General features: G+C 43.2%; 1 protein-coding gene across 4 annotated transcripts in view; it reads left to right on the top strand.

Annotated features, from left to right (window-relative positions):
- ST3GAL1 (ST3 beta-galactoside alpha-2,3-sialyltransferase 1) overlaps window positions 1-19,608 on the top strand; it is a 75,616-nt gene that overhangs the window by 38,792 nt on the left and 17,216 nt on the right. For all 4 annotated transcript variants that reach the window (XM_064154324.1, XM_064154325.1, XM_064154326.1 and 1 more), the window contains one exon: window positions 12,306-13,135. In XM_064154324.1, the coding sequence (XP_064010394.1) occupies window positions 12,824-13,135 (312 nt within the window). In that variant the 5' untranslated portion in view covers window positions 12,306-12,823. The remainder of the gene's footprint in view (window positions 1-12,305; window positions 13,136-19,608) is intronic.

Raw genomic sequence — 19,608 nt, 5'->3', positions numbered from 1 at the left:
ACAGTGCCATGCGCACACCGCTCTCCGGCAGCGCAGGGTGAGGCGGCCGAAACGCCCGTGGTGTCACAGCTGTTCCCGGGGATGCCTGTGCCTGAAAGAGAGGGGACATTCTTGCAGCACTTGTTTGGTTTGCAGAAATGGAGGTTGAGGGGAGACCTTACCTCTCTCTACAGCTACTTGTCAGAAGGTTGTAGTGAGGTGGAGGTCAGTCGCTTCTCCCAATTAACATATGGTAGGACAGGAGGAAACAGCCTCAAGTTGCACCAGGGGAGATTTAAGTGGGATATTAGGAAATATATTCTTCACTGAAACGGTTGTCAAACGCTGAAGCAGCTGCTCAGGAAAGTGGCTGTGTTACCATACCTGAAGGTATTTAAAAGACACAGAGATGCACTGAGGGACATGGTGTAGTGGCAGACTCAGCCCTGTTAGATTTACAGTTGGACTCTATAATCTTAAAAGATCTTTTCCAACTGAAATGGTTCTATGATTTTTGCTTCTCGCTGCATTGTTGCGCAGGCTGCAGCTTCAGCAGCAGGTGGGTGCTCACAGACGCTATGGAATGATGCTCTGAGGTGTTCCAGGGCTGAAAGGTTCATTGAATAGTATTTCATATCAAAGCTAGGATGTTCCAGTTTCTTTCTTTAAGACTATTAAGTCAAATGGGAGTCTGGGGAAGGGTTGCTTTTGCTCTGTTGCCTGAGACAGGGATGGCCTTGTACTGATGACAAATTCCCTGGAGAGACAAGAAATTTTCCTCTATTTCCAGAAAGGGACAGGCAAACTTCTATTAAAATAGTTTCATGTAATTAGTTGGTGCCACCTCTGCACAGAAGGAAGACTCTGGGTACCTCACCCAGCTGAGCCTCCTGTGAATCTATGAACCAGTGTCCAGAATTAAATCCAAACTGTTCAGTTCTGGGTGTCAGCCAGGTGCTGCACCTAGTGTAGTGGCTGCAAAGGTTAATCAGTCCTCTCCACAGCTACCTTTCTGGCTGATGTGTTCATGAATAGAAGTGACTGCATATATTTGTAAAACTTGGGCAAGATAGTCTTGCCTCTCTGTGCCATGTGCTCTCACTGAACTGTGTCACTGCCTGTCTCCCACACTTTCTTCACTCTTGCTCATACAAATCAATGATGCACCAAATCTACCATGCATGTAAATCAGAGCAGGGTCAATGAAATTCAGAAGTAAGAAATACAGAAGGCTGTAAAATGAGCATGATTTCCATCAGCTGCAAGTTTGGAAATGTCTCTGGAGTACTCTGGTCACTGAAAACCTCCTCTTTTAGACAAATACCTAGAACCTGCTTGTCCTATCTGTTGTGGCAAAAGATGCCCTGGTATCTGTAATCTTTTGCTAAAGATGGAAACACCCCAGCAACGGTTACCACATCCTGGATTAACACCTTACAGCTGAGTGTGACGTCTCTTCTGTGACTGGGGCTCTTGTCCCTTTTTAGAGCAACTTAAAAACAACTACACCCTTCAACTGATGCTATGTCTCCTCCATAAGCAGTCACAGGTCAGTTTTCCTTTGGGAATGTTTAAGCTCTTCGTAATGACTTCCCTTTGGATGCAGTCAGTATTTGTCAGCATTCACTTTTTTTGAGCAAGAGAAACATATTGAAAGAGATTTAACACTTAATCTTACCCTGTTTAAAACCAAGCCAAGCAGAACAGTGCATTTTCAAGTTTTCTGGTGTACAGTTTCCAGCAAATCCTTGAGAGGTTTTAATTAAAGGTGAAATTGCCTTTCTTTTTCCTTTGCTTAATAAAGACCAAACACAAACAAAAATCCTGCAGCTCCCACTTACAAAGCAAACTTCTGGACATAAATTGGTTCATTTAAAAGCAAGCTCAAAGCCCCAGGACTCTGCTGCCAATGGTCATTGAGGACCACTTGTTAGCTTTTAACACTGTGCCCATTAAAACTTGCTGGAAGCTTTATTGCTGGAGCAAGCATTTTTACAAGCCTTATTTTAAAAGTTACTATGTAACTCCTCATCCCAGTGAGAACAGGATCCCACGTTCAGTGCCATAATAATGTACACAAAAGCTTGCAACAGAAAGAAAAGGCTGTGCTGAGCCAGTGAAAATGAAGGCATCGTTTAGATACAGAAAGTATAAAGTGGAAAGGATGCTACAGCAGTGTGCATGTCTGTCTGTGTTTCTCCAGCATTCAATTATCAGCCTCCATATAATTCAATATTAGCATTTTTAATGAAGTTCAGGATGCTCAGTCAAGTAGCTGTATGTGCAGCTCTGATGTGTAGGTTGGAGTTAATGACCTTAGAGGTCTTTTCCAACCTGGTTAATATTGTGATTCTGTATGCAAATCCACATGCAGCTCTTGACATATATTCACGTTCAGGATTACAGGAAGCTTTTCCTGTGCCACTCTAATGTGTGTTAATATTTGTTTCTCTGAAAACACTTTTGACAATGAGAAAAAAACTATTCTTTACTGAGATCCTGTGGTTTCCTGTACCCAGAGTACCACATAGTACAAAGAAAAACTTCCACAAGTGGAGCACCAGAGGGTCATATTCATACTGTCTGACCCGGACAGCTACTTCCATCCGTCAGATATTAGAGACAACCTAAGATCTAGCACTCTGAATCATTCATTTCTTTCTTGACTGTCAACACTGTTGTAGATGTAGGGCAAAAGCTGGAATGCATAAAGATTGGATGATGCCTAGGCTGGGCACAAGAGCACAGAGTGTGTTTGGATCCGAATAGGTCAAGTACTTCTGTTAGGGACATATAAATGGTCAATTGAAGTAGCTGCCTAATAGCTGTGTAATTATGGCCTGTAAGACAGTATATTAGTTATCAAAAGTGCAACTTGATATCTGTAATATAGTTGTAATGGATTACTTGTTGACTCCTTATAAACTTGCTGTGCCTGCCAAACTTTCAGAGGTGTGCACACTAAATGGAAACTTTCAGAAATGTGCGTGCTAAATGGAAAACTCTTAAGTATTATTTTGTATTTGCCATAACTTGCACTGACTACCAGATTCAGACTATTCCCAAATGCTAGAAAAACTCTGAATTTAATTGTGGGCAGTTTGACACCTTCATAGCACAAGAAAGACTAAGGGTAAATCGCAGGTTAATGAAGGAGAAAATCCCTACGGTGTCATTAAACCTTCTGCAGAGCAAATTCAGTCTCTGTGAATAAATGTTTAATGCAGAATTGTATCAGTTGGTGTCATCGATTGTAGGAGAAATGCTTTTGGTTTAGCAAGGAGCCCATCAGCATGAACACAAGTTAACAACCTCACAGTGCCAACAACTGCTTGGTACTGCTTCAGGGCAGGAATCCCAGCAAAGAGAGTCAAATATGCTCAAATGTGCAAAGAAACACTTCCTGGATTTTAGGGGTTATTGATAATGCCATCAATGGTATCATTATCATCTAATCTTTCTCTTCATTTGTAACTAGAGTACTATGAGTGTCCCTGTGGTGTGCTAATCACTCTTAATACCAGAAATTGGAGTTCTTGGAAGTCTGTTCCACATGAACAACTGTATTTATAGTCACATTTCCCTACAGTTTTAACCAAGAAATAGGTTGGTGACCATTTTTGAGCTGGATTCTCATGGACAGTCTAGCAAAACACCTACTGTCAGTGTGATCAACTTCCACCTTTAGTTTAGAGTGTCCCATAATCTGAAATAATCCTATATCCCTGTCTGTAATCCTATAAAACTGAAACTAATGCATTTACAGGAATTTGCTTCTGTAATACTTTTAGCTTGCCTCTATTTCTGCTGCTTCTGTTGCATTGTTAGTTTGTCTTTTTTAATTTGGATTACTGAAATTCTCTGGGGACTCATTAAGAGTAGAATCATTAAGATTGGAAAAGACCTCTAAAATTATTAAATCCCAGTCATCAACTCAACACCATCATGCCCACTAAACTAAGTCCCTGTAACTATTTATTTTCAAAAAGCATATAGCCAGACCACAATATTAAGAAGAAACTCAAAAGCAAGGAGATTTTTTTCCCACACTTCTCCTATCAGAAATGTAAGTACAGAAGGATGACATTTTGACAAATTGATAAAAAAAAAGACATAAAAATAAACTGTACTTGAAAAACTGTAACCAGTGGAGTCCTCCAGGGATCAGTGCTGGGTCCAGTCCTGTTCAGCATCTTCATCAATGACATTGATGAGGGGACAGGCAAACAGAGTCTGCTCAGCAAGTTTGATGATGACTGGAAGGCTTGGCTGATACAGCTGAAAGCTGTGCAGCCATCCAGCAAGACTTTGACAGACTGAGAGCTGAGCACAGAGGAACCAAATGAGGCTCAACAAGGACAAGTGCAGAGTCCTGCACATGGGAAGGAATAATAATCTCCACCAGCACAGGTTGGGAGGTGATCTGCTGGAGAGCAGCCCTGTGGAGAGGGACCTGAGAGTGCTCTTTTAAAGAGCTTGTAGCTATCCACTTGCTTATTAAAACATCAGTTTGTCTGTGGGGAAGGGAATTTGGAATAGATGAAGGAAAATGAAGCACCACCAGAGAAGCAAAGTGCCGTTTCTTGATTAATAGACTGTGTGCAAAGACACAGGGCTCCTCCAAAATCACTTTCTAGTGGTTGTGAAAGACTTTACTACCAGTAGCTTATTTTTCCTCTATTGGTTTCCAGAACATCCCCAGTGAGACCTGGCAGTGTCCAGGCATAACCAGTACTGTTCAAGGCTTGGCTGCACAGTGCTTTCTTTCTGGTGCTCCTTTTTGTCCTTAAAATACTTGCTCCAAGGGTTGAGCCAAAGGAATGGACTGTAAACAGTTCAGGAGTGGAGTTGCCCATGACATTTGTATTAATCACCCTTTCTGCTGGCCTCGCAGTTTATCTCATGAAGAAGACCCCAAGGAGTCAGTTTGAAAAGCATGGTTGCTTCATGGTCTTCAGATGTGTAATCTTGAAAAGACTATACTTACACCGGCAAGTTTTGGTACATAATCAGTGGGCTGCTTCACTGGGCCTGGCATGATAACCATGGCTGGCCCCAGTAACAAAGGGCCAGTAGATAAGTAGTGACTTACATTATAGCTCCCACTGGAAATAAATTGATCCTGAATTTATCTCCAGTCACAGTTGTCCATATGTTTCCTAGTGATAAGTAGTATCCAAGTGAATGTTGTCCTTGCATAGCTGGTGCCACTAGGAGAGAAAGCTGCCCTCCCTTCAGCCTTGCCCTTCGCCCCAAATCCAGTTTTGCTTCTCTCTCAAGGCTGAAGATGACTGGTGCTATATGAAGAGATGGCAGTGGAGGACACAGTGCTTATCAAGAAGGATCCAGTTTGACTTTGCAGAATTAGCAATTGTTATTCATAAAATCATGAAATAGCTTGGCTTGGAAGGAACCTTTAAAGGTCATCAAGTCCAACTTCTTTGCAGTGAATAGAGAGTATATAATGTTGCTCAGAGCTCTGTCCAATTTTACTTTTAATGTTTCCAGGGATGGGGCATTCACTACCTCTCTATGGAACCTGTTTCAGTGTTCCATTGCCCATGTTCTGAAAATTGTCATCCTTACATGCAGGCTGAATTTACCCTCTTTCACTTTAAAGCCACTATCTCTTGTTCTGTCTCAACAGACTATACTAAAACCATGATGAATAGACCAGGGCAGATCTTTCATGGCACTTCTAGCCAAAGCAAAATTTAGAGAATCATAGAATTGCTTTGGTTGGAAAATACCTCTAAGATGAAGTCTAACCATTGACCTAACATCACCATGGGCATAAAAATATAATCTGAAATGCAAACCATTCCAAAGTGAAAATTCTCACTTGGCCTGAAGATTTGAGTAGGAGCTTTAGCCCTGGAAGACAGTACAATTAATCCTGGATATTAATACTGCAACTTCTCTACACCAAACACCACTTGCAGAAATCAGCTTTTGGTATGTGAGGGAGAAAGATGTGGTGGAGAACAAAATGTCTTTAGCTGTGTGGGAGGTAGCATGCATGGCAACTCCCATCACCTAAGGATATGGGCAGGCTCAAGACCTTTCCTGAGCCAGAGCTTCTAGCCCTTTTCTCAGGCATCATGAGGGAATTTTCATTTCCAGACCACTAAGCAACATGCCTGCTAAAGTCTGCCAAAATAATGATGTATTTTGGGGCAACAGAATGCAAATTCCTTACCCAAGTTCCTGCTAGTCTTACACACATCTTGCACAAAAGGCTGTTTGCTTACCCTGACTTCACACAGGCAGGGAGATCCTCTATCTATCTGGCCAGCCCAAGCCTGCCGGCAAATTTGCTCACTTATAAGACACAAGTAGGTAATGATTTTTTTCAGATCACTGGCACCTAAAATGCCATGCAGTTACACTCCATAAACCACCTCCAGTTTTTCTTCTATTCACTGTGATAGATGAAACACTGTCAAAGAGCTGGCTCCATGGAGGAGTTGCTGCTTCAAATTTGTCTAAAGCTTCTTTTTCTCATGGCTTAGGCATTCCTGAATGGCTTTGTCTTCTAGGCAGTTGTTGCCTGGTGTTTTTGTTCTACACAGTTGCTTGGGGAGAACATTTTAATAAATCCAAGAGCAATATACCAACCAGCTTGAGTGACTTCAGTACTGTGACCCCATTTGACAGTGGCAGTCAAACAAATTTATGTCTTGCAGCACAGTAAGGGTTGGGTCAGAAAATCTGCGGATCATTTTCTTCCTGATTAAATGGCAGGTTAGAATTGTTGATGCTTTTCTCTGGCTGTGGTCACACGGGAAAGCAGCACCTGTGTTATCCCTGCAAGGATGTAACAGTGGACAGGCATGTGAGAAGTCACACCGTGAACAGGTTGAAATCACACAGGGACACAGGCTTCACCCCACCCCCCACCTTGTGTCTTCAGCCCTGGTGTGGTCTTCCATGCTTGGGAAGGCTCATCTGGAGGTAGAAAAGATGGGTCAGAGGTCTTGCATAGCCTCTCACCATCAGCTGGTTAAGGGAGATTCATGTTTCTGCCCTGTGTTTAACTCTCATGGGCTGCCAGGCTGTCTTTTAATTGCACAATCTATCTCACATAACAAAAGCCTCATGCTCAGAGGTCTCTGGCAAGGTGTCAGACCAATGAAGTGTTTATTTCCAAATGTCAGCCAGCTTTGGGCAGTGGGAAGCAGCCAGCGATGAGCCAGGGCAAAGCAGACGAGCCTGTGGTTTGGAGTGAAACAGTCCCCTCTGTTGTTCATTTCCAAGCATAAGCACAGACCCAGGGTGGAAATTTATGTGTATTTTTCCAGGGACATTTTTTTTAATGCCCCAGGATGACATCTTCCAAGACTGTTCTGGGCCTTTGTGGGTGCAGTAAAGCAAGACTGAGTCTTCTATCCTCTCCCAGGCCAGGGCTTTGAGACCAAGGGTTATGCAAGTAGTTACTCATGAGGAGTGTGGATGGGAGGAAAGTCCCAAAAGAGCTGAAAAGATGCTTGAGGAAATACTGTTTGGTTTGCCAAAAGGCTTTAGAACAATGTGGCTTAGCTGGAAGGCTAAGTCATCTTTCAAGGTTTTGCTGTGTGGGGTCTGAACTGTGCTTCTGAAAATGGGTACTTGCAGTTCTGGCACTGAGATCTTTCTAGCACAGCACAGTCTCTTGAAGTCAAATTGCAGTAGACCTTTACTCCTTGAATTTGTAAAATACTGTGGGTCGTAGAAGAGTTGTATGATGGCCACCACCAGTTATGAGAAAACTGCAGTGCATCACATTGTCCTTCCCCAGCTTCCATCGAGGCAGGTGGGTATGTGGGGTTTGAGTCTAAAGAACTTTGGGACCTGTGATGGTGAATGGAAAGCTGGAAATCTGTACAGGGATGCTGTGCCTTTATGTTCTTTTGCCCAATGTGCTGTGTCTGGAAACTGCTGGTAACTTCAAACTAGAGAATCATGTTTCATGTGGAGGTTTTAATGTGAATTATGGGCAAGAAGGCAAAAGCTGGATCCTGAACCATCAGCACAAGCTAACAAAGATCTCCTCAAAGGGATACTAAGTTGTTAGCCAACTAGGCATCAAAAGAGGGTAAAACTCAACTGTAGTAAGTGACACGTTTACAGCTTATGTGGGGTGAGAATGCAGTGGTATTTTTTTCTTAATATTTTTTCAATATTTTCTGTGTCCATCTTTAAAAAGAAGTCAAGAAATTAAGCATTCTGTTAATACTGTGTGGTTGACCATGCAGATCTTGTTTACTTATCTGGGTGAGCCCCTGGTCTGTAGTGGACCAGCCCTGGAAGGTACCCAGGCAGTATCCCTTCTTCTGAATCCTTCAAGTTTCCACTTGCCTATGTACCCCTGTGCTCCTTTGGGCTGGTACAGACAGGCCTTTGATGGGCTCATGGCTGCTAGGGATGGACCTAGGAGGAGCTAGGGCAGGGTATTATTTTGACTCTCATTCCTGCTGTTGTCTCTGTGTGCTCCTTTGAGGGTGTGCAGATGCTGTGATCACATAACCTAACAAGTGCAGTGAGAATACATTGCATTTGTAGGTGGATATGTCAAAAAATAATTTCCTGAAGGTGTTAAGAAATGCTTTATGTTAGTCCTTCTCTGTTAATTGCCAAATTGTCAAGGAACCAGGGACATTCTTCAGGTTGAGTTTACAATACAAGACAAAAAAAAAATTAAAAATCTACCCTGGGGAAAAAAAAAAGAAAAGAGGAAGAGAAAAGCTCTTTCTGTTCCTTCTTTCTAAAGCGCAAGAAGACAATGAAGAGAAACAATCATAACGGATTAGTTCTGGTGTATTTTGTAAAATGTAGAGAGAAGATTAAGCTCTGCCTTCCTTTATGGCTGTTTAATCACACTGGACCCACTCCTACACTCAAGATGGAGGTTGGAGGAATCTGCCCCTTCTTCTGAACCTTTCTGCTCTTGCCTGGGACACAGCATTTCATATTTTCCATGCGCTGCATGTCAGTGGACGTTGGCAGGACGTTGGCAGCATAAATAAATTACCCTGGGGTATACATAGGTGTCTTCACAGGACAAGGGTGAAGTAGGAAGGAGGGTGAAGTGAGAGAATAGCAGAAGAAATCCAGGTCACAGATAAGACCCTAAGCACCCAATCACTTAAGGTAATTTAACCTGCTGGTTGCATGAGCTAAGCTGGGATAGCTGCCCACAGGCACAGCCACAGCAGGCTGTGGTTTAAGTCTGTTTAACTCTCAGGGGGCTGTAGCTGGGTGAGTAATTTCAATCTCTGTACCTGAAGTAACCAGAAATTGTTTCTGAGCCTGGGGCCAAAATAGGCTGTTCACAGATGTTCTAGTGCCAAGGTCACACCATGGTACGTTAGTAAGAACTGTGGCTGGTATCATGCTACTTGTAATGGTTTAACTATCACAAACAGTGTCAGGAGGTAAAACATTCCCAACAGCTGGGGTTGGCAGCCCTGCATGTTTTCCCACACCAACTGCTTCCTGGCACCTTAACAAATCCTATGGAAACACATTTGCAAAGATATGAATATGTGGGAGCAGAGGGAGACACAGGGACAGTTTGAGATGTGGTGCAAGATGCTGGGAAGACTGAAAGTACTGATCCCTGGATTGGATCTAATGTGATTTAAGAACGGAAGAAAGTGGTCCCTGTCCAAGTCACACTGAACTCAATGAACAACTTTTCCATTCATTTCACCTTTTCATTCCCTCAGGCCCTAAATCACATTTATAGTCTCCAGAGCCTTTCTGTCAGGTTGTATATATATATATTTACACTGTCATGAGTATCCAGAGGAAACATGAGCACTCATAGGAAACTGTCAGTAGTAGGCATTAAAATAGAGGATCCGGTGTTTATTTTCATAGTGGAAAAAGGCCTTGGGAGTTCTGGTTTCTCACCTTCCTATCATGTGCTGTAAAAAATGAGATAATTAGGAGTTTGGAAACACTGTAATCCATTGCATAAACAGTGGTTGGGGGAGGGGGGGTATTTTGAATTCTAAATAGAAGCATAACCTTAGCTACAATAAATAAATAAATAAATAGATCTGGTGAAATGGGTGTTTGTATTGGAGGCCAGAACTGTTTCTTTTATGAACAATACTTCATTTTATAGGCTTTTCCAAGAAAGGCTGAATAATCTGCCTCCCTTCTCCACTTAAAATAAGAGAGGAGCAGGAGCTGTGTTTGCAAATGCTGCATTGCCCCAGTGTTAACAGTGGTAGGGATTTGACCCACCAGCACCACAACTCTTGAATTAGCTAATGTGTAAATGGAGAATCAGTCTGCTTCTGGGATTTGGCATATTTGGAGGGGGTTGGGGCTGTATTTTTCTTTAGACTAACAACTACACCCAGGCATTAAAGCTCTGATGTGTTTGGGGCTGCTGTCTGGCACAGGCCAGCTGCCCTGGATGGGTGCCGTGCCTGGGGACTGTGCTCTTGTGCTGCATTTCTACCTCTCCAAGGCACAGCGGGCAGCATCACCGCTGCCGTTTGAGTTGCATCTCCCAAATTGTGCCGGGGAATAGTTGGGAAGATTTCTGATCACTCCCAAAACTTGCCTCTAAAAAGTTCCAAGTGTACACAGCATTGTACCCTGGTGCTGTTTGATCTAGCGCTGCAGGGAGCCCCAGCAGCTGCGGTTGATAAAGCCTTTTGTTATCCAGTCTGACCCACTTGTCAGCCCTTGAGCTCCTGTAAATGCGTTTGTAGGGGACAGACTTAAAATAAACCTCGAGGCATTTGGCAAACAGCAGCTAATGGAAGGGCACACACTGCCCATCACGTGCTGCAGATGGGAAACCTGAGGCAGAGCCACTGCCTAGGACCTGGCTCTGAGGCTCCTGCCTTCCAATTTGGCTTTAGGGGACTTGATAAATATTTACACACTGCCTCTTAAAACCAAGCCTGTGCCGTCTCCAAAACACCGTGTCAAACCCCTTTGAAAAGGAATTTGGCCTCGGGCAGCTCCTCGCAGGTATCCGGGAGAAAAGCCAGCAGCAAAGCTAAGGGTGCTGCACCTAGCCCAGAGCTGTGGTCATCAGATGCACTTCCCTCAAGTCAGGATTTGAGTGATGAAATGAGGGGGATCCTTTATTGGTGTGGTGCACAGAATAGGTTTACAATTCATTTGTATTTAATAGGAACGGTTGCTGTTTTCCTCTTAGTTGGCCTGAAGCATGCAGCTGTGCAGTGACTGAGACTTCTGCTGAGCTTTCACGTGTTCATGAATTTGCACACATTCTGACACAGTTGCTTCTCTAGTTGTTTCTTTCTTTTTTTTCCCTTTTTTTAAAGAAACCAAAACAAATCAACCAACAAAAAAAAAAAAAAAAAAAAAAAAAACCCCAAACAACACAACCAAATAAAAAAAACCCACACCAAAACCAACAGCAACAACCAAACCCCAAAAAACTTGTAACATAAGAGTGTTATTTAAGCAGTGGCCCTTTGGGGACTTTTTGCAAGCATCCGAAGTTTTAAAAGCACAACGTGGTTTTCCTCTTACAAAACAATTGCATCGTGGGAGGAAGGGGTCAATTTTTTCACTTTTAAAAACTTGCTCAGATCGCTGCTGCCAGGCGAGGGATACCAGGAGGGGGCTGGAGAGCAGCCCCAGCTGTGTCTGTGTCTCCTGACTCACTGAGGTGAAGCAATTTTCTACTTTTTTACCTGACTTGGGGTCTTCTGAGAACTCTCTTAGATCCCAGACTGCCCTCACCTTCCTTGGCAGGAAAAACAGCAATAATCCACACAAAACAAAAGCCATTTATTCTTTTATTTCCTCCGTCTGTCCCAAGATATATGAGCTGTGCTTGCTTGGCTCTCTCTGAATCACGAGTCCAGCCCTGGTCTTTAAGACCCTAATGCAGTTGTGAGGAGGAAGCAAAAAGAACAGATTCCTCTTTCTCCCTATCCTACTTCTCCCTGCTTTGCCGAGTGCTTCTTGCTCAGCTGCTTTTGAGTTATGAATACTTTGCTGGCTATCTTGTGGCTATCAAGGGCAGCCTAAAGGCAGAAGGTGAGTCATTGCATTCAAATGGCTACAGACTGTAATTCAAATAGGGCCAGAGCACCGCAGCTCATTCACTGCAAAGGGACTCTGCCCATCTACAGGTCAGTGCTCTGCCTTCTCAGAAATTTCACCCTGAAACTTCTCAGCATGCAGATATCACAGCAGAAATTGCAGCTGGTGCTGCTATGTTGAGAGCTCTGAGTTGATCAGAGTTTTGGAATGAGCAGGGGAAAGCAGAGAAATTAGTTAGAGAGGAATGCAAAAAACTTTTCTGACACTAATTTTTCGTTCTTTTTGTGTGTCTGTGTTTCTAGGCTGCAAACTGTTCTTCATGGCTTAAATGGACATCAAAGCACATCTCTCAGCTGGACTGTATATTCCCAAATGATCTGACCCTTCATGAACTAACTTCCAAGAAAAAAACTCAACACTGTCTTCTCTCTACAATTTGTTTGCTTTAATTTATGGCTTGTTCCCACAGAGAAAACCTAAAATTTAATGCTGGTATTGCTCCCCTCTAAATCTTCTGGTACATGGAAGGACAAGGGTCCATCTTTGTTGAACTCTCATCAGAAGATGTTAGCAGAAAGTCACAGAGAAGTGGAAGAGATTTGGAAGCACTGAAAAGGTGAAAGAAATTCTCAGCTTTGCCTTTTTCCCATTTTTTGGAAACAAGGTTTCTCCCCTTACAGATGGAGGTGGTGGAAATGGGATGTTCAGCCTAAGCCCAAGGTGGTAACTGCCAGTTGCCTGCAGCACCCTTTCCTTTTTGCCTTACATTGGACCCTGTGTTGTACTGGCCAGGTGCGACAGCAGAGCCCGAGCAGGAAAGATGGTCATCGTAAGGAGGAGAAATGTGAAAGTGTTCACCTTCGCCTTCTTGCTCATTACAGTAACGTCCTTTCTGCTGAACTACACGCACCAGGTGACCATGTCCACCTGGGATCTGAGCAGTTTCATCAGGCAGTTACCAGAGCAAGTCCAAAAACTCCTCAAGTACCCCAGAAGACCGTGTAGCTGTCGCACTTGTATTTCTGAGTTGGGACATTCCCTCTGGTTCGATCAGAGGTTTAATTCAACTATGCAACCTTTCTTGACCTCACAAAATGCCTTCATCCCAGAAGACAGCTACAGCTGGTGGCTGGTAAGTAGGAGGTGTGGACATAACCTGTTATTTGCATGATAGTTGTGGTATCTGGCTTTGGACAATGTTGAGCAGATAGTGAGAGATGGTTTTTGCCAAAAGCATTTGTCATTTCAGCTGACAAGGTAGGCGGAGATGGAAGGAAGTGGATGTTCTTGATGCTGTTTAGCTTGCAGGCTCTCAGAGCACGCATTTACTTACTCCAAGCTAGAAAAGTCCCTTGCAGAGTTAGGCAGGGAATCCAGAATTTGCAAATGTCCATATTCCTTTTTACTTTCCTCTCTTTTAAAGACTAGACTCAGTAAGCTAAGTTGGTAAAAAGGGCCTTTACTGTCCATCGAGGTAGCAAAGCAAAATTGTGAAGTGTGTAATTCCCCAGAGGCTCTTCCTACTATAAAACATGTAAATAATTAGGAGGTTTAAATGAAAAATAATTAATTCCATGTGTATGAGAACAGTCTCTATTGAAGCCAGTGATGTAAAACGGATCTGTAAAGTGCACAGGCATCCATGGGTCACTGGGAAGGAGTGGCTCCTGTCTATCCTTGAGCACAGTTGTCCAACAAGCTGGATCCAAGCATTATGAAAGCTAGTGGATGCCTTGTTAAGAAAGCCAAGAAGGGAAGAAGGTATATCCTAACATTTTGCTTGATGAAAGCCTCTTTTATGTTCGTTGAAACATTGATTAAATTAATTACAGCCTGCACTGCTGAGCTGCTAAAGCACAGGTTCTGGCTGTGGCAACCCCGGTTGAGTTGCAGTTTCATTATGACTTGTTCTCCCCTTCTTCATGAAACACATTTTCTCTGTGCCTTTCTTTGAATACACAGCAGCCTGCAACTTGGTGTTCCGTGGCAAGCACAGCCCTTGATGCTAAATCTGGGGCCTTCCTCCTGTCTCTGGTGCCCTGGAAGGCCCTTCCAGCAGACACCCACTTTCAGAGTGGGAGCGTTTAGGTTTTAGAGAAAGCTGTCAGGTGCTATGGGAATGAAACTCTACCTAAATTATCACCTCTCACTCTACTGTCTGTTGCATTTGCTGCTGAAAAGGAGTAGCCAGAGAACTTGGATGTCTTTGTTGCATAAATAATATCTTCATTTTATGATTAAATTCTCCTTTTGTTACATGCCTCATATTCCATTTGTTGCTGCCTTTCACTTGCTCCTTGGCCATGACACAGAGTTTCATTGCTTGTGTTTTATCTTGCAGCCCCCAGATACTTTTCCTTCTAGTCCCCACATTTCCTGTCTGTGCTTTGCTAGAGCCATGAGAAGGGAAGATGGCAGGCTTAGGTCTAGGGTAAGGTTTCATCATGGAGCTGAGGAGGAGAGAGGATACCCCTAAACAAGCTTAGCAGATGAGAGGATGAGGTTGTTTATGGACAGCATGAGCGTTGATGCTGGTTGTGAAGTGGCCCCTGATCGCCTTTCAGCAGAGAAACCAGGACCACTCACCATCTCAAAGAGGTGCCAAGGGGAACACTGCATGATGAATCCTAAACCCTAGCTGTGCTCATGCGACTCTCAGGCTGAGGAAGGGTCCTTTGAGACATGGCTGGGTGAGCAGAGGACCTCTGCTAAGGAGGGGCTCTGCCCCCAGAGGTGTGCACCTGCAGAACTACACTGCATTCTGCATGTTCCAATACAGAAGACTGAGTTTCTAATTCTCCTTCTTGCAGTGAAACTGAAGAAGGAAAAAATAGCACAGTTCTCACTTTGGTCAACCTGAAGCAGATTTTTTTTTTGCAGGGAGAGACTTGTCTCTTTTTCATCAAAATTAAAAACATCAGGACAGCCGAGTCTTCTTCTCCTCCCACCCACACCTATCCCAAATAAAAGCTGTCCAGTAATCCACAGAGCTGTCTAACCCTATTTTTAGTGCTTTCATTCCTTTTTTGAATTCAGGTCAAGTTCAAAGGGAATACACCACTTCAGAACACAAAATCAAAGCTGTTTTTTCTTAGTTGGTAAAAATAAATCTTCTAAGATTTGCCTACTTTTTTTCCATCGTACCTTTTAGCAGCCAAAAATTATCCTCAGCTAGAATGTGTGAAATATTTTGGTGTTCCCCAAAACTGCATTGTGTGTTGGAAATCAGTTACTTAATGAAAATACCTGCCCTGCTCTATGGTAGATAGAGAAGGTATCTTGCCTCCTTGAAAGATGTTTTTGGATATGCAGGCATGACTTGTTCTCAGCTCCTCATTGCAGCCTGTTTTCTATACACCTGTTGCTTTGGGGAAGCCTTTCTGAGACAGTCGGTGGCATTTCTACAGTAAGTAATTCCCAGTTGCATCCTGACTGCTTCCTTTGCACTACTTGTTTTCAGACTTGTCTTCAAAGTGATTCTGAGATTTCAGCCAGTGTTGAAGAAAACATTGCTCATGGCCATGCTTTACTCTTGCATGCTGACTCAATAATTTGTGACAGTTTACTCGATTTGTACTTAAAATATGAGACGTGAGGAAACATAAGACTGCTTAAACTTATTTCAGGGGAGAAATGACTGCATTTGCTCTCAGCAGCTGACTTCAGACAGCATGGTGGTTTCGTTATGCTGTAACTGAGACCGTGGTGACTGCACTGGAGCTATTTATTATAAGACTGTGACTTTCCCATCACGGGGAAACCCATGTGATTCGCTTGGACTAAACAAAGCAGAGCCCTTGCCAGAGAGCTGTCTGTCTATCTACCAGGCTCAGTCTGCCATCCCTTAACCTATTAACCCTCTTGCTTTATTTGTGAATAAGGAATATTCATCCAAATAGTCCCACAGCATTAACATCCCTCCTCTGCTAGAAGAATGAGGACTGATTTCAGAGCCTAGTGGCCTGTATTTGAGATGCAGTGGCATCTGAGGACAGAGAATTAGGTGTTTTTACTTGCTTACATCTCTTCACTTGGCTACCAGGCTGCTTCGTGGTTTATTTGGAGAATGTATGGTTTAAGCTTTACCAGCTTGGTAGGATGTGGCCTTTTGGAAGGGAATAGCCCTGGCTGCTGTGAATGAAACTGCATTGTCTATACTGGAATTAGTGGTATGACCTGCATGGAGAGGAAGGAACAGGGAAAAGAAGGTCAGTGCCACTGACTCTCCTTGCAGTGGCTTCATCATGCTACATGGGACAGTACTGCTTCTGGAGAAGACACCTGAAAATGTACCTCCCTATTTCTGTGCTCACAAATAAATGGAGCTCTTGTCAGGGCTGTTACTTGCTTTCCATGTCCTTCCATCCTTTTGTCTGTCCGTCTCAGGAATTTGGCACCTTATGTTAGGTGATGCATTGCTTTCTGTTTACTTGCAGGCTGGTTCACCTGCAAGTGTTTCAATCTTTTTTCCATGACACAAATGTTGTGGACATTTCCTCTGTATTTAATAAGCTGTGTATAAGGAACAGGACAAGAATAATGTGCTGTAACACAGCACAGCATTTATCAATAGTTTTCTCAGTGTATTTTTGGTGGTCAGAAAGTCTTTTTTGGTGGTCAAAAAGTATTAAAAATACAAGATCAGAACCTGCTGTTCTAAATACAAAATAACCCCATTGAGGTTGATGGATTAATGCTGTGATGAGCAAAATCAGACTCAGAGTTCCCTGGCAATCTTATCTGTAGCATTTTGTTCATAAACTACCATGCCATAAGGATTTTTATCTTGAGTCTTATGATACTTGAGGGGTTTGCTTTCTTCTTTTTGGAAAGAAGCTCAGGTCTTGGGTCCATGAGGTAGCATAACTAAAAGAAAATGTTAGCTTTTAGTCATTATGTTTGTAGGAAAAAATGTAATACCTGGCTTCAAGATTTGCTAACCAGAGGGCACACAAAAGGGCATCCCCAACACATGTGCTGGGGAAGTCGTGGAGGCTGCACTCATTTTTTAGAAGGCAGCAGAGCTACTTGGCACCTGAGTCATGCATTCTGAATGCTCTGTAGGAAATTGGCCCAAATCCTTTGATCACTGAAAGTTTTCTTTAAAAGTGGCACACAGTCTGTGGTATTTTGAAAGCAGTACAAAGAGCTCAGCATGTTGAACCATGATAGCTAACAGATAGCTGCAGAAGGTGGTACCGAATCCAGTCCTGGTCCCAAGCTCTAATCGCAGTGCCTGCTGTATGGCCAGTCCTACCTGGCATTGTGATGTTTGGGTGTAAGCACAACATTTAGACCAGCCTTGGACATAGTGGGGAGAACCTGACTCTGGGTTGTCTCTTACCCCCACTAGTAACCCCCATATATATCCAGCTGGACTGCAGTTCCAGGGTGTCCTACCACAAAGACAGATGAATCTGGAGGTGGTCCAGCTCTTGGGTTCCTCTTAGCACAGCAGTGTGCTCTGCTGAGCTGCAAGCATCCTGCAGCCAGAAATGAGGGTGCACAAAGCTGGTAGAGGCAGGGCCTTCGCTCCTTAGAGTAATGTGGAGGTGACTTGTACCAGCCATGGAAGTAAAAAATCGGGCAATTTGGCATTAAGATATTATTGTGTATTGTTTACATAATATATGCACATTACATTCATATTTGAGAACATATGGGGTTTTGCCAGACACAAATCATTAAACAAAGCTTGAACTCCTGAAAGCTCCTGCATTCTTCCCTTCAGTCTTTTTGATGCAGAGTAATTGCAGGACATTAAATATTACAATAATAATGCCATATTTTCCAGGCCAAGGAGGCATTTTAAAAATTGATAGTTTTCTTTTAACCCCTCCTCCAGTCTGCAAAATGGAGATTACCTGGATTTGCCCCACCAGGCTATTGCTAGGATTAATCTTTGTACGCTGTCTTACAACTGGGAAGCACTGCTTGAGTATTAATGTCTCCAAACTGCTGCAATGAGGCAATTAGTAGCTGTGCAAGAGGAAGTCTCATGGGGCTTTAGTCCCTCTTCAGTTAAAAAATGAGAAAAGACATAAACCCCAGTATTGCTGCACCAACTTGCTGTGTGCTTGCAGGGCTGCCCCAGCAGTGCTGCCTGCTGTCAGACTCACAGCTATACCTTGCCTGTCCATCAAGAAGGCTGTGCCTCAATCCATCCTCCATCTGCATCTGCATGTGCGCCGGTAACTGCAGGATAAGCAGAATATATTCTAATAACCTGCTAATAAGTTAGCATGAAGGAGTATTTAATGAGCCTCCAAGTTTGTCCATGAATGCAGGACTTGCTGGCACCAGGAGATCTTTCTTTTAAGGCTCTTCTGACTGTAGCTGAGTCTTTACCACTCTAAGGTATTAGCTCTGGGTGGCCTTGACTCAATTCACACTCTCCCTTTGCATCCACTTAGCTGAGTTTTGCATCTTGGCAGACTCAAGCAATGTGGTGGTACTCGAGAGCCCAGGGGAGCCTGATGAGAAGTTTATAAAAGCAGCAATGTCTCATGTCATCCTTAATGGAGATGTGCATACAGGGATAAGAGGAAGAGCGAAAGGCTCTTCCTTGGAAATCCATTCATGGATAAAGGCAGGAAGTGCCTTGGGGATACTTTTTTCTTATTTTTTGTTTCTCTGGGTTTTTTTTGCATTTTTTCCCCCTTTTTTTAAAATTAGAAGATGCAAAAACAGGTAGTAAACTTCTCTGTGTGCAGTGGGGAGTTTCTAAGGCTGGGAGGACAGGATAGTTTGTCTGCTCTGTGAACACGATTCAGCAACTTCTCAATCTGGACTCTCAGTTACATACTTTTTTAAGAACTTAAGATGAAGAGTTGTCTTAAGTGCCAGGCTTATTTTATGGGTGGGAGCTGGAGTCTGAAGTTACCTAGCGATGTTTGATGTACAGACACAAGGTGAGTTAAGATGCCTTTTTGTACTTGGGCAAAAGGTTAAATGGCATGTTAAGGCATGGCTGTTCTTGCACAGACTTCTGAGAAAAGCAGCCACTTCACTGAGCACACAGGGGTCAAGTATTTCAGTTGTATGTAAGCCTACTTCTAACAGCTATATCCATATGCAATATCCCTGGCACATACCTGTGGCACTTGGAGGAGGATGCTGTCCCAACACAGCCACCTGGTGCTGATACTGCTTTGTCTTGCACAGCATGGACAGCTTTTGCCGCCCTGCTTTGGTGATTCATGGGAAAGAGCATAAATGGGAGCTGATTAAAAAAAATAAAAAGACAAACTTGGTGTGGGAAAGTTGACTATAACTGGCTTGTAATTGTAATGCTATTAAAATGGCCCTCTTCAAGAAGTCAAGTAAACATTGTGCAATAAGGAACGTCCTGTACATTGTCTGAACCTGTAAAAGGTGTTTCCGCTTTGGAGTTAACTAGATTCATTGTCTGCTCTGTTTCCTGAAATGTCAAAGACTGGCTAGTGCTGACTAAAGATTAGGACTGAAAAGGATAGTCCAATCATATAATCACTAAGCAAATTAAAACAGATCACTTTTAATGAGTTAAGAACAGATGTCTTATTGTATGGATGTTCAGCACACAGAGCAGGAAGGTCATCATCCTATTTGAGGCCACTGAGGGCG

The sequence above is a fragment of the Pogoniulus pusillus genome, chromosome 14 (genome assembly GCF_015220805.1).
Source record: "Pogoniulus pusillus isolate bPogPus1 chromosome 14, bPogPus1.pri, whole genome shotgun sequence".
In the NCBI taxonomy this organism is placed as follows: domain Eukaryota; kingdom Metazoa; phylum Chordata; class Aves; order Piciformes; family Lybiidae; genus Pogoniulus; species Pogoniulus pusillus.
This window is presented reverse-complemented; position numbering and strand designations above follow the sequence as displayed.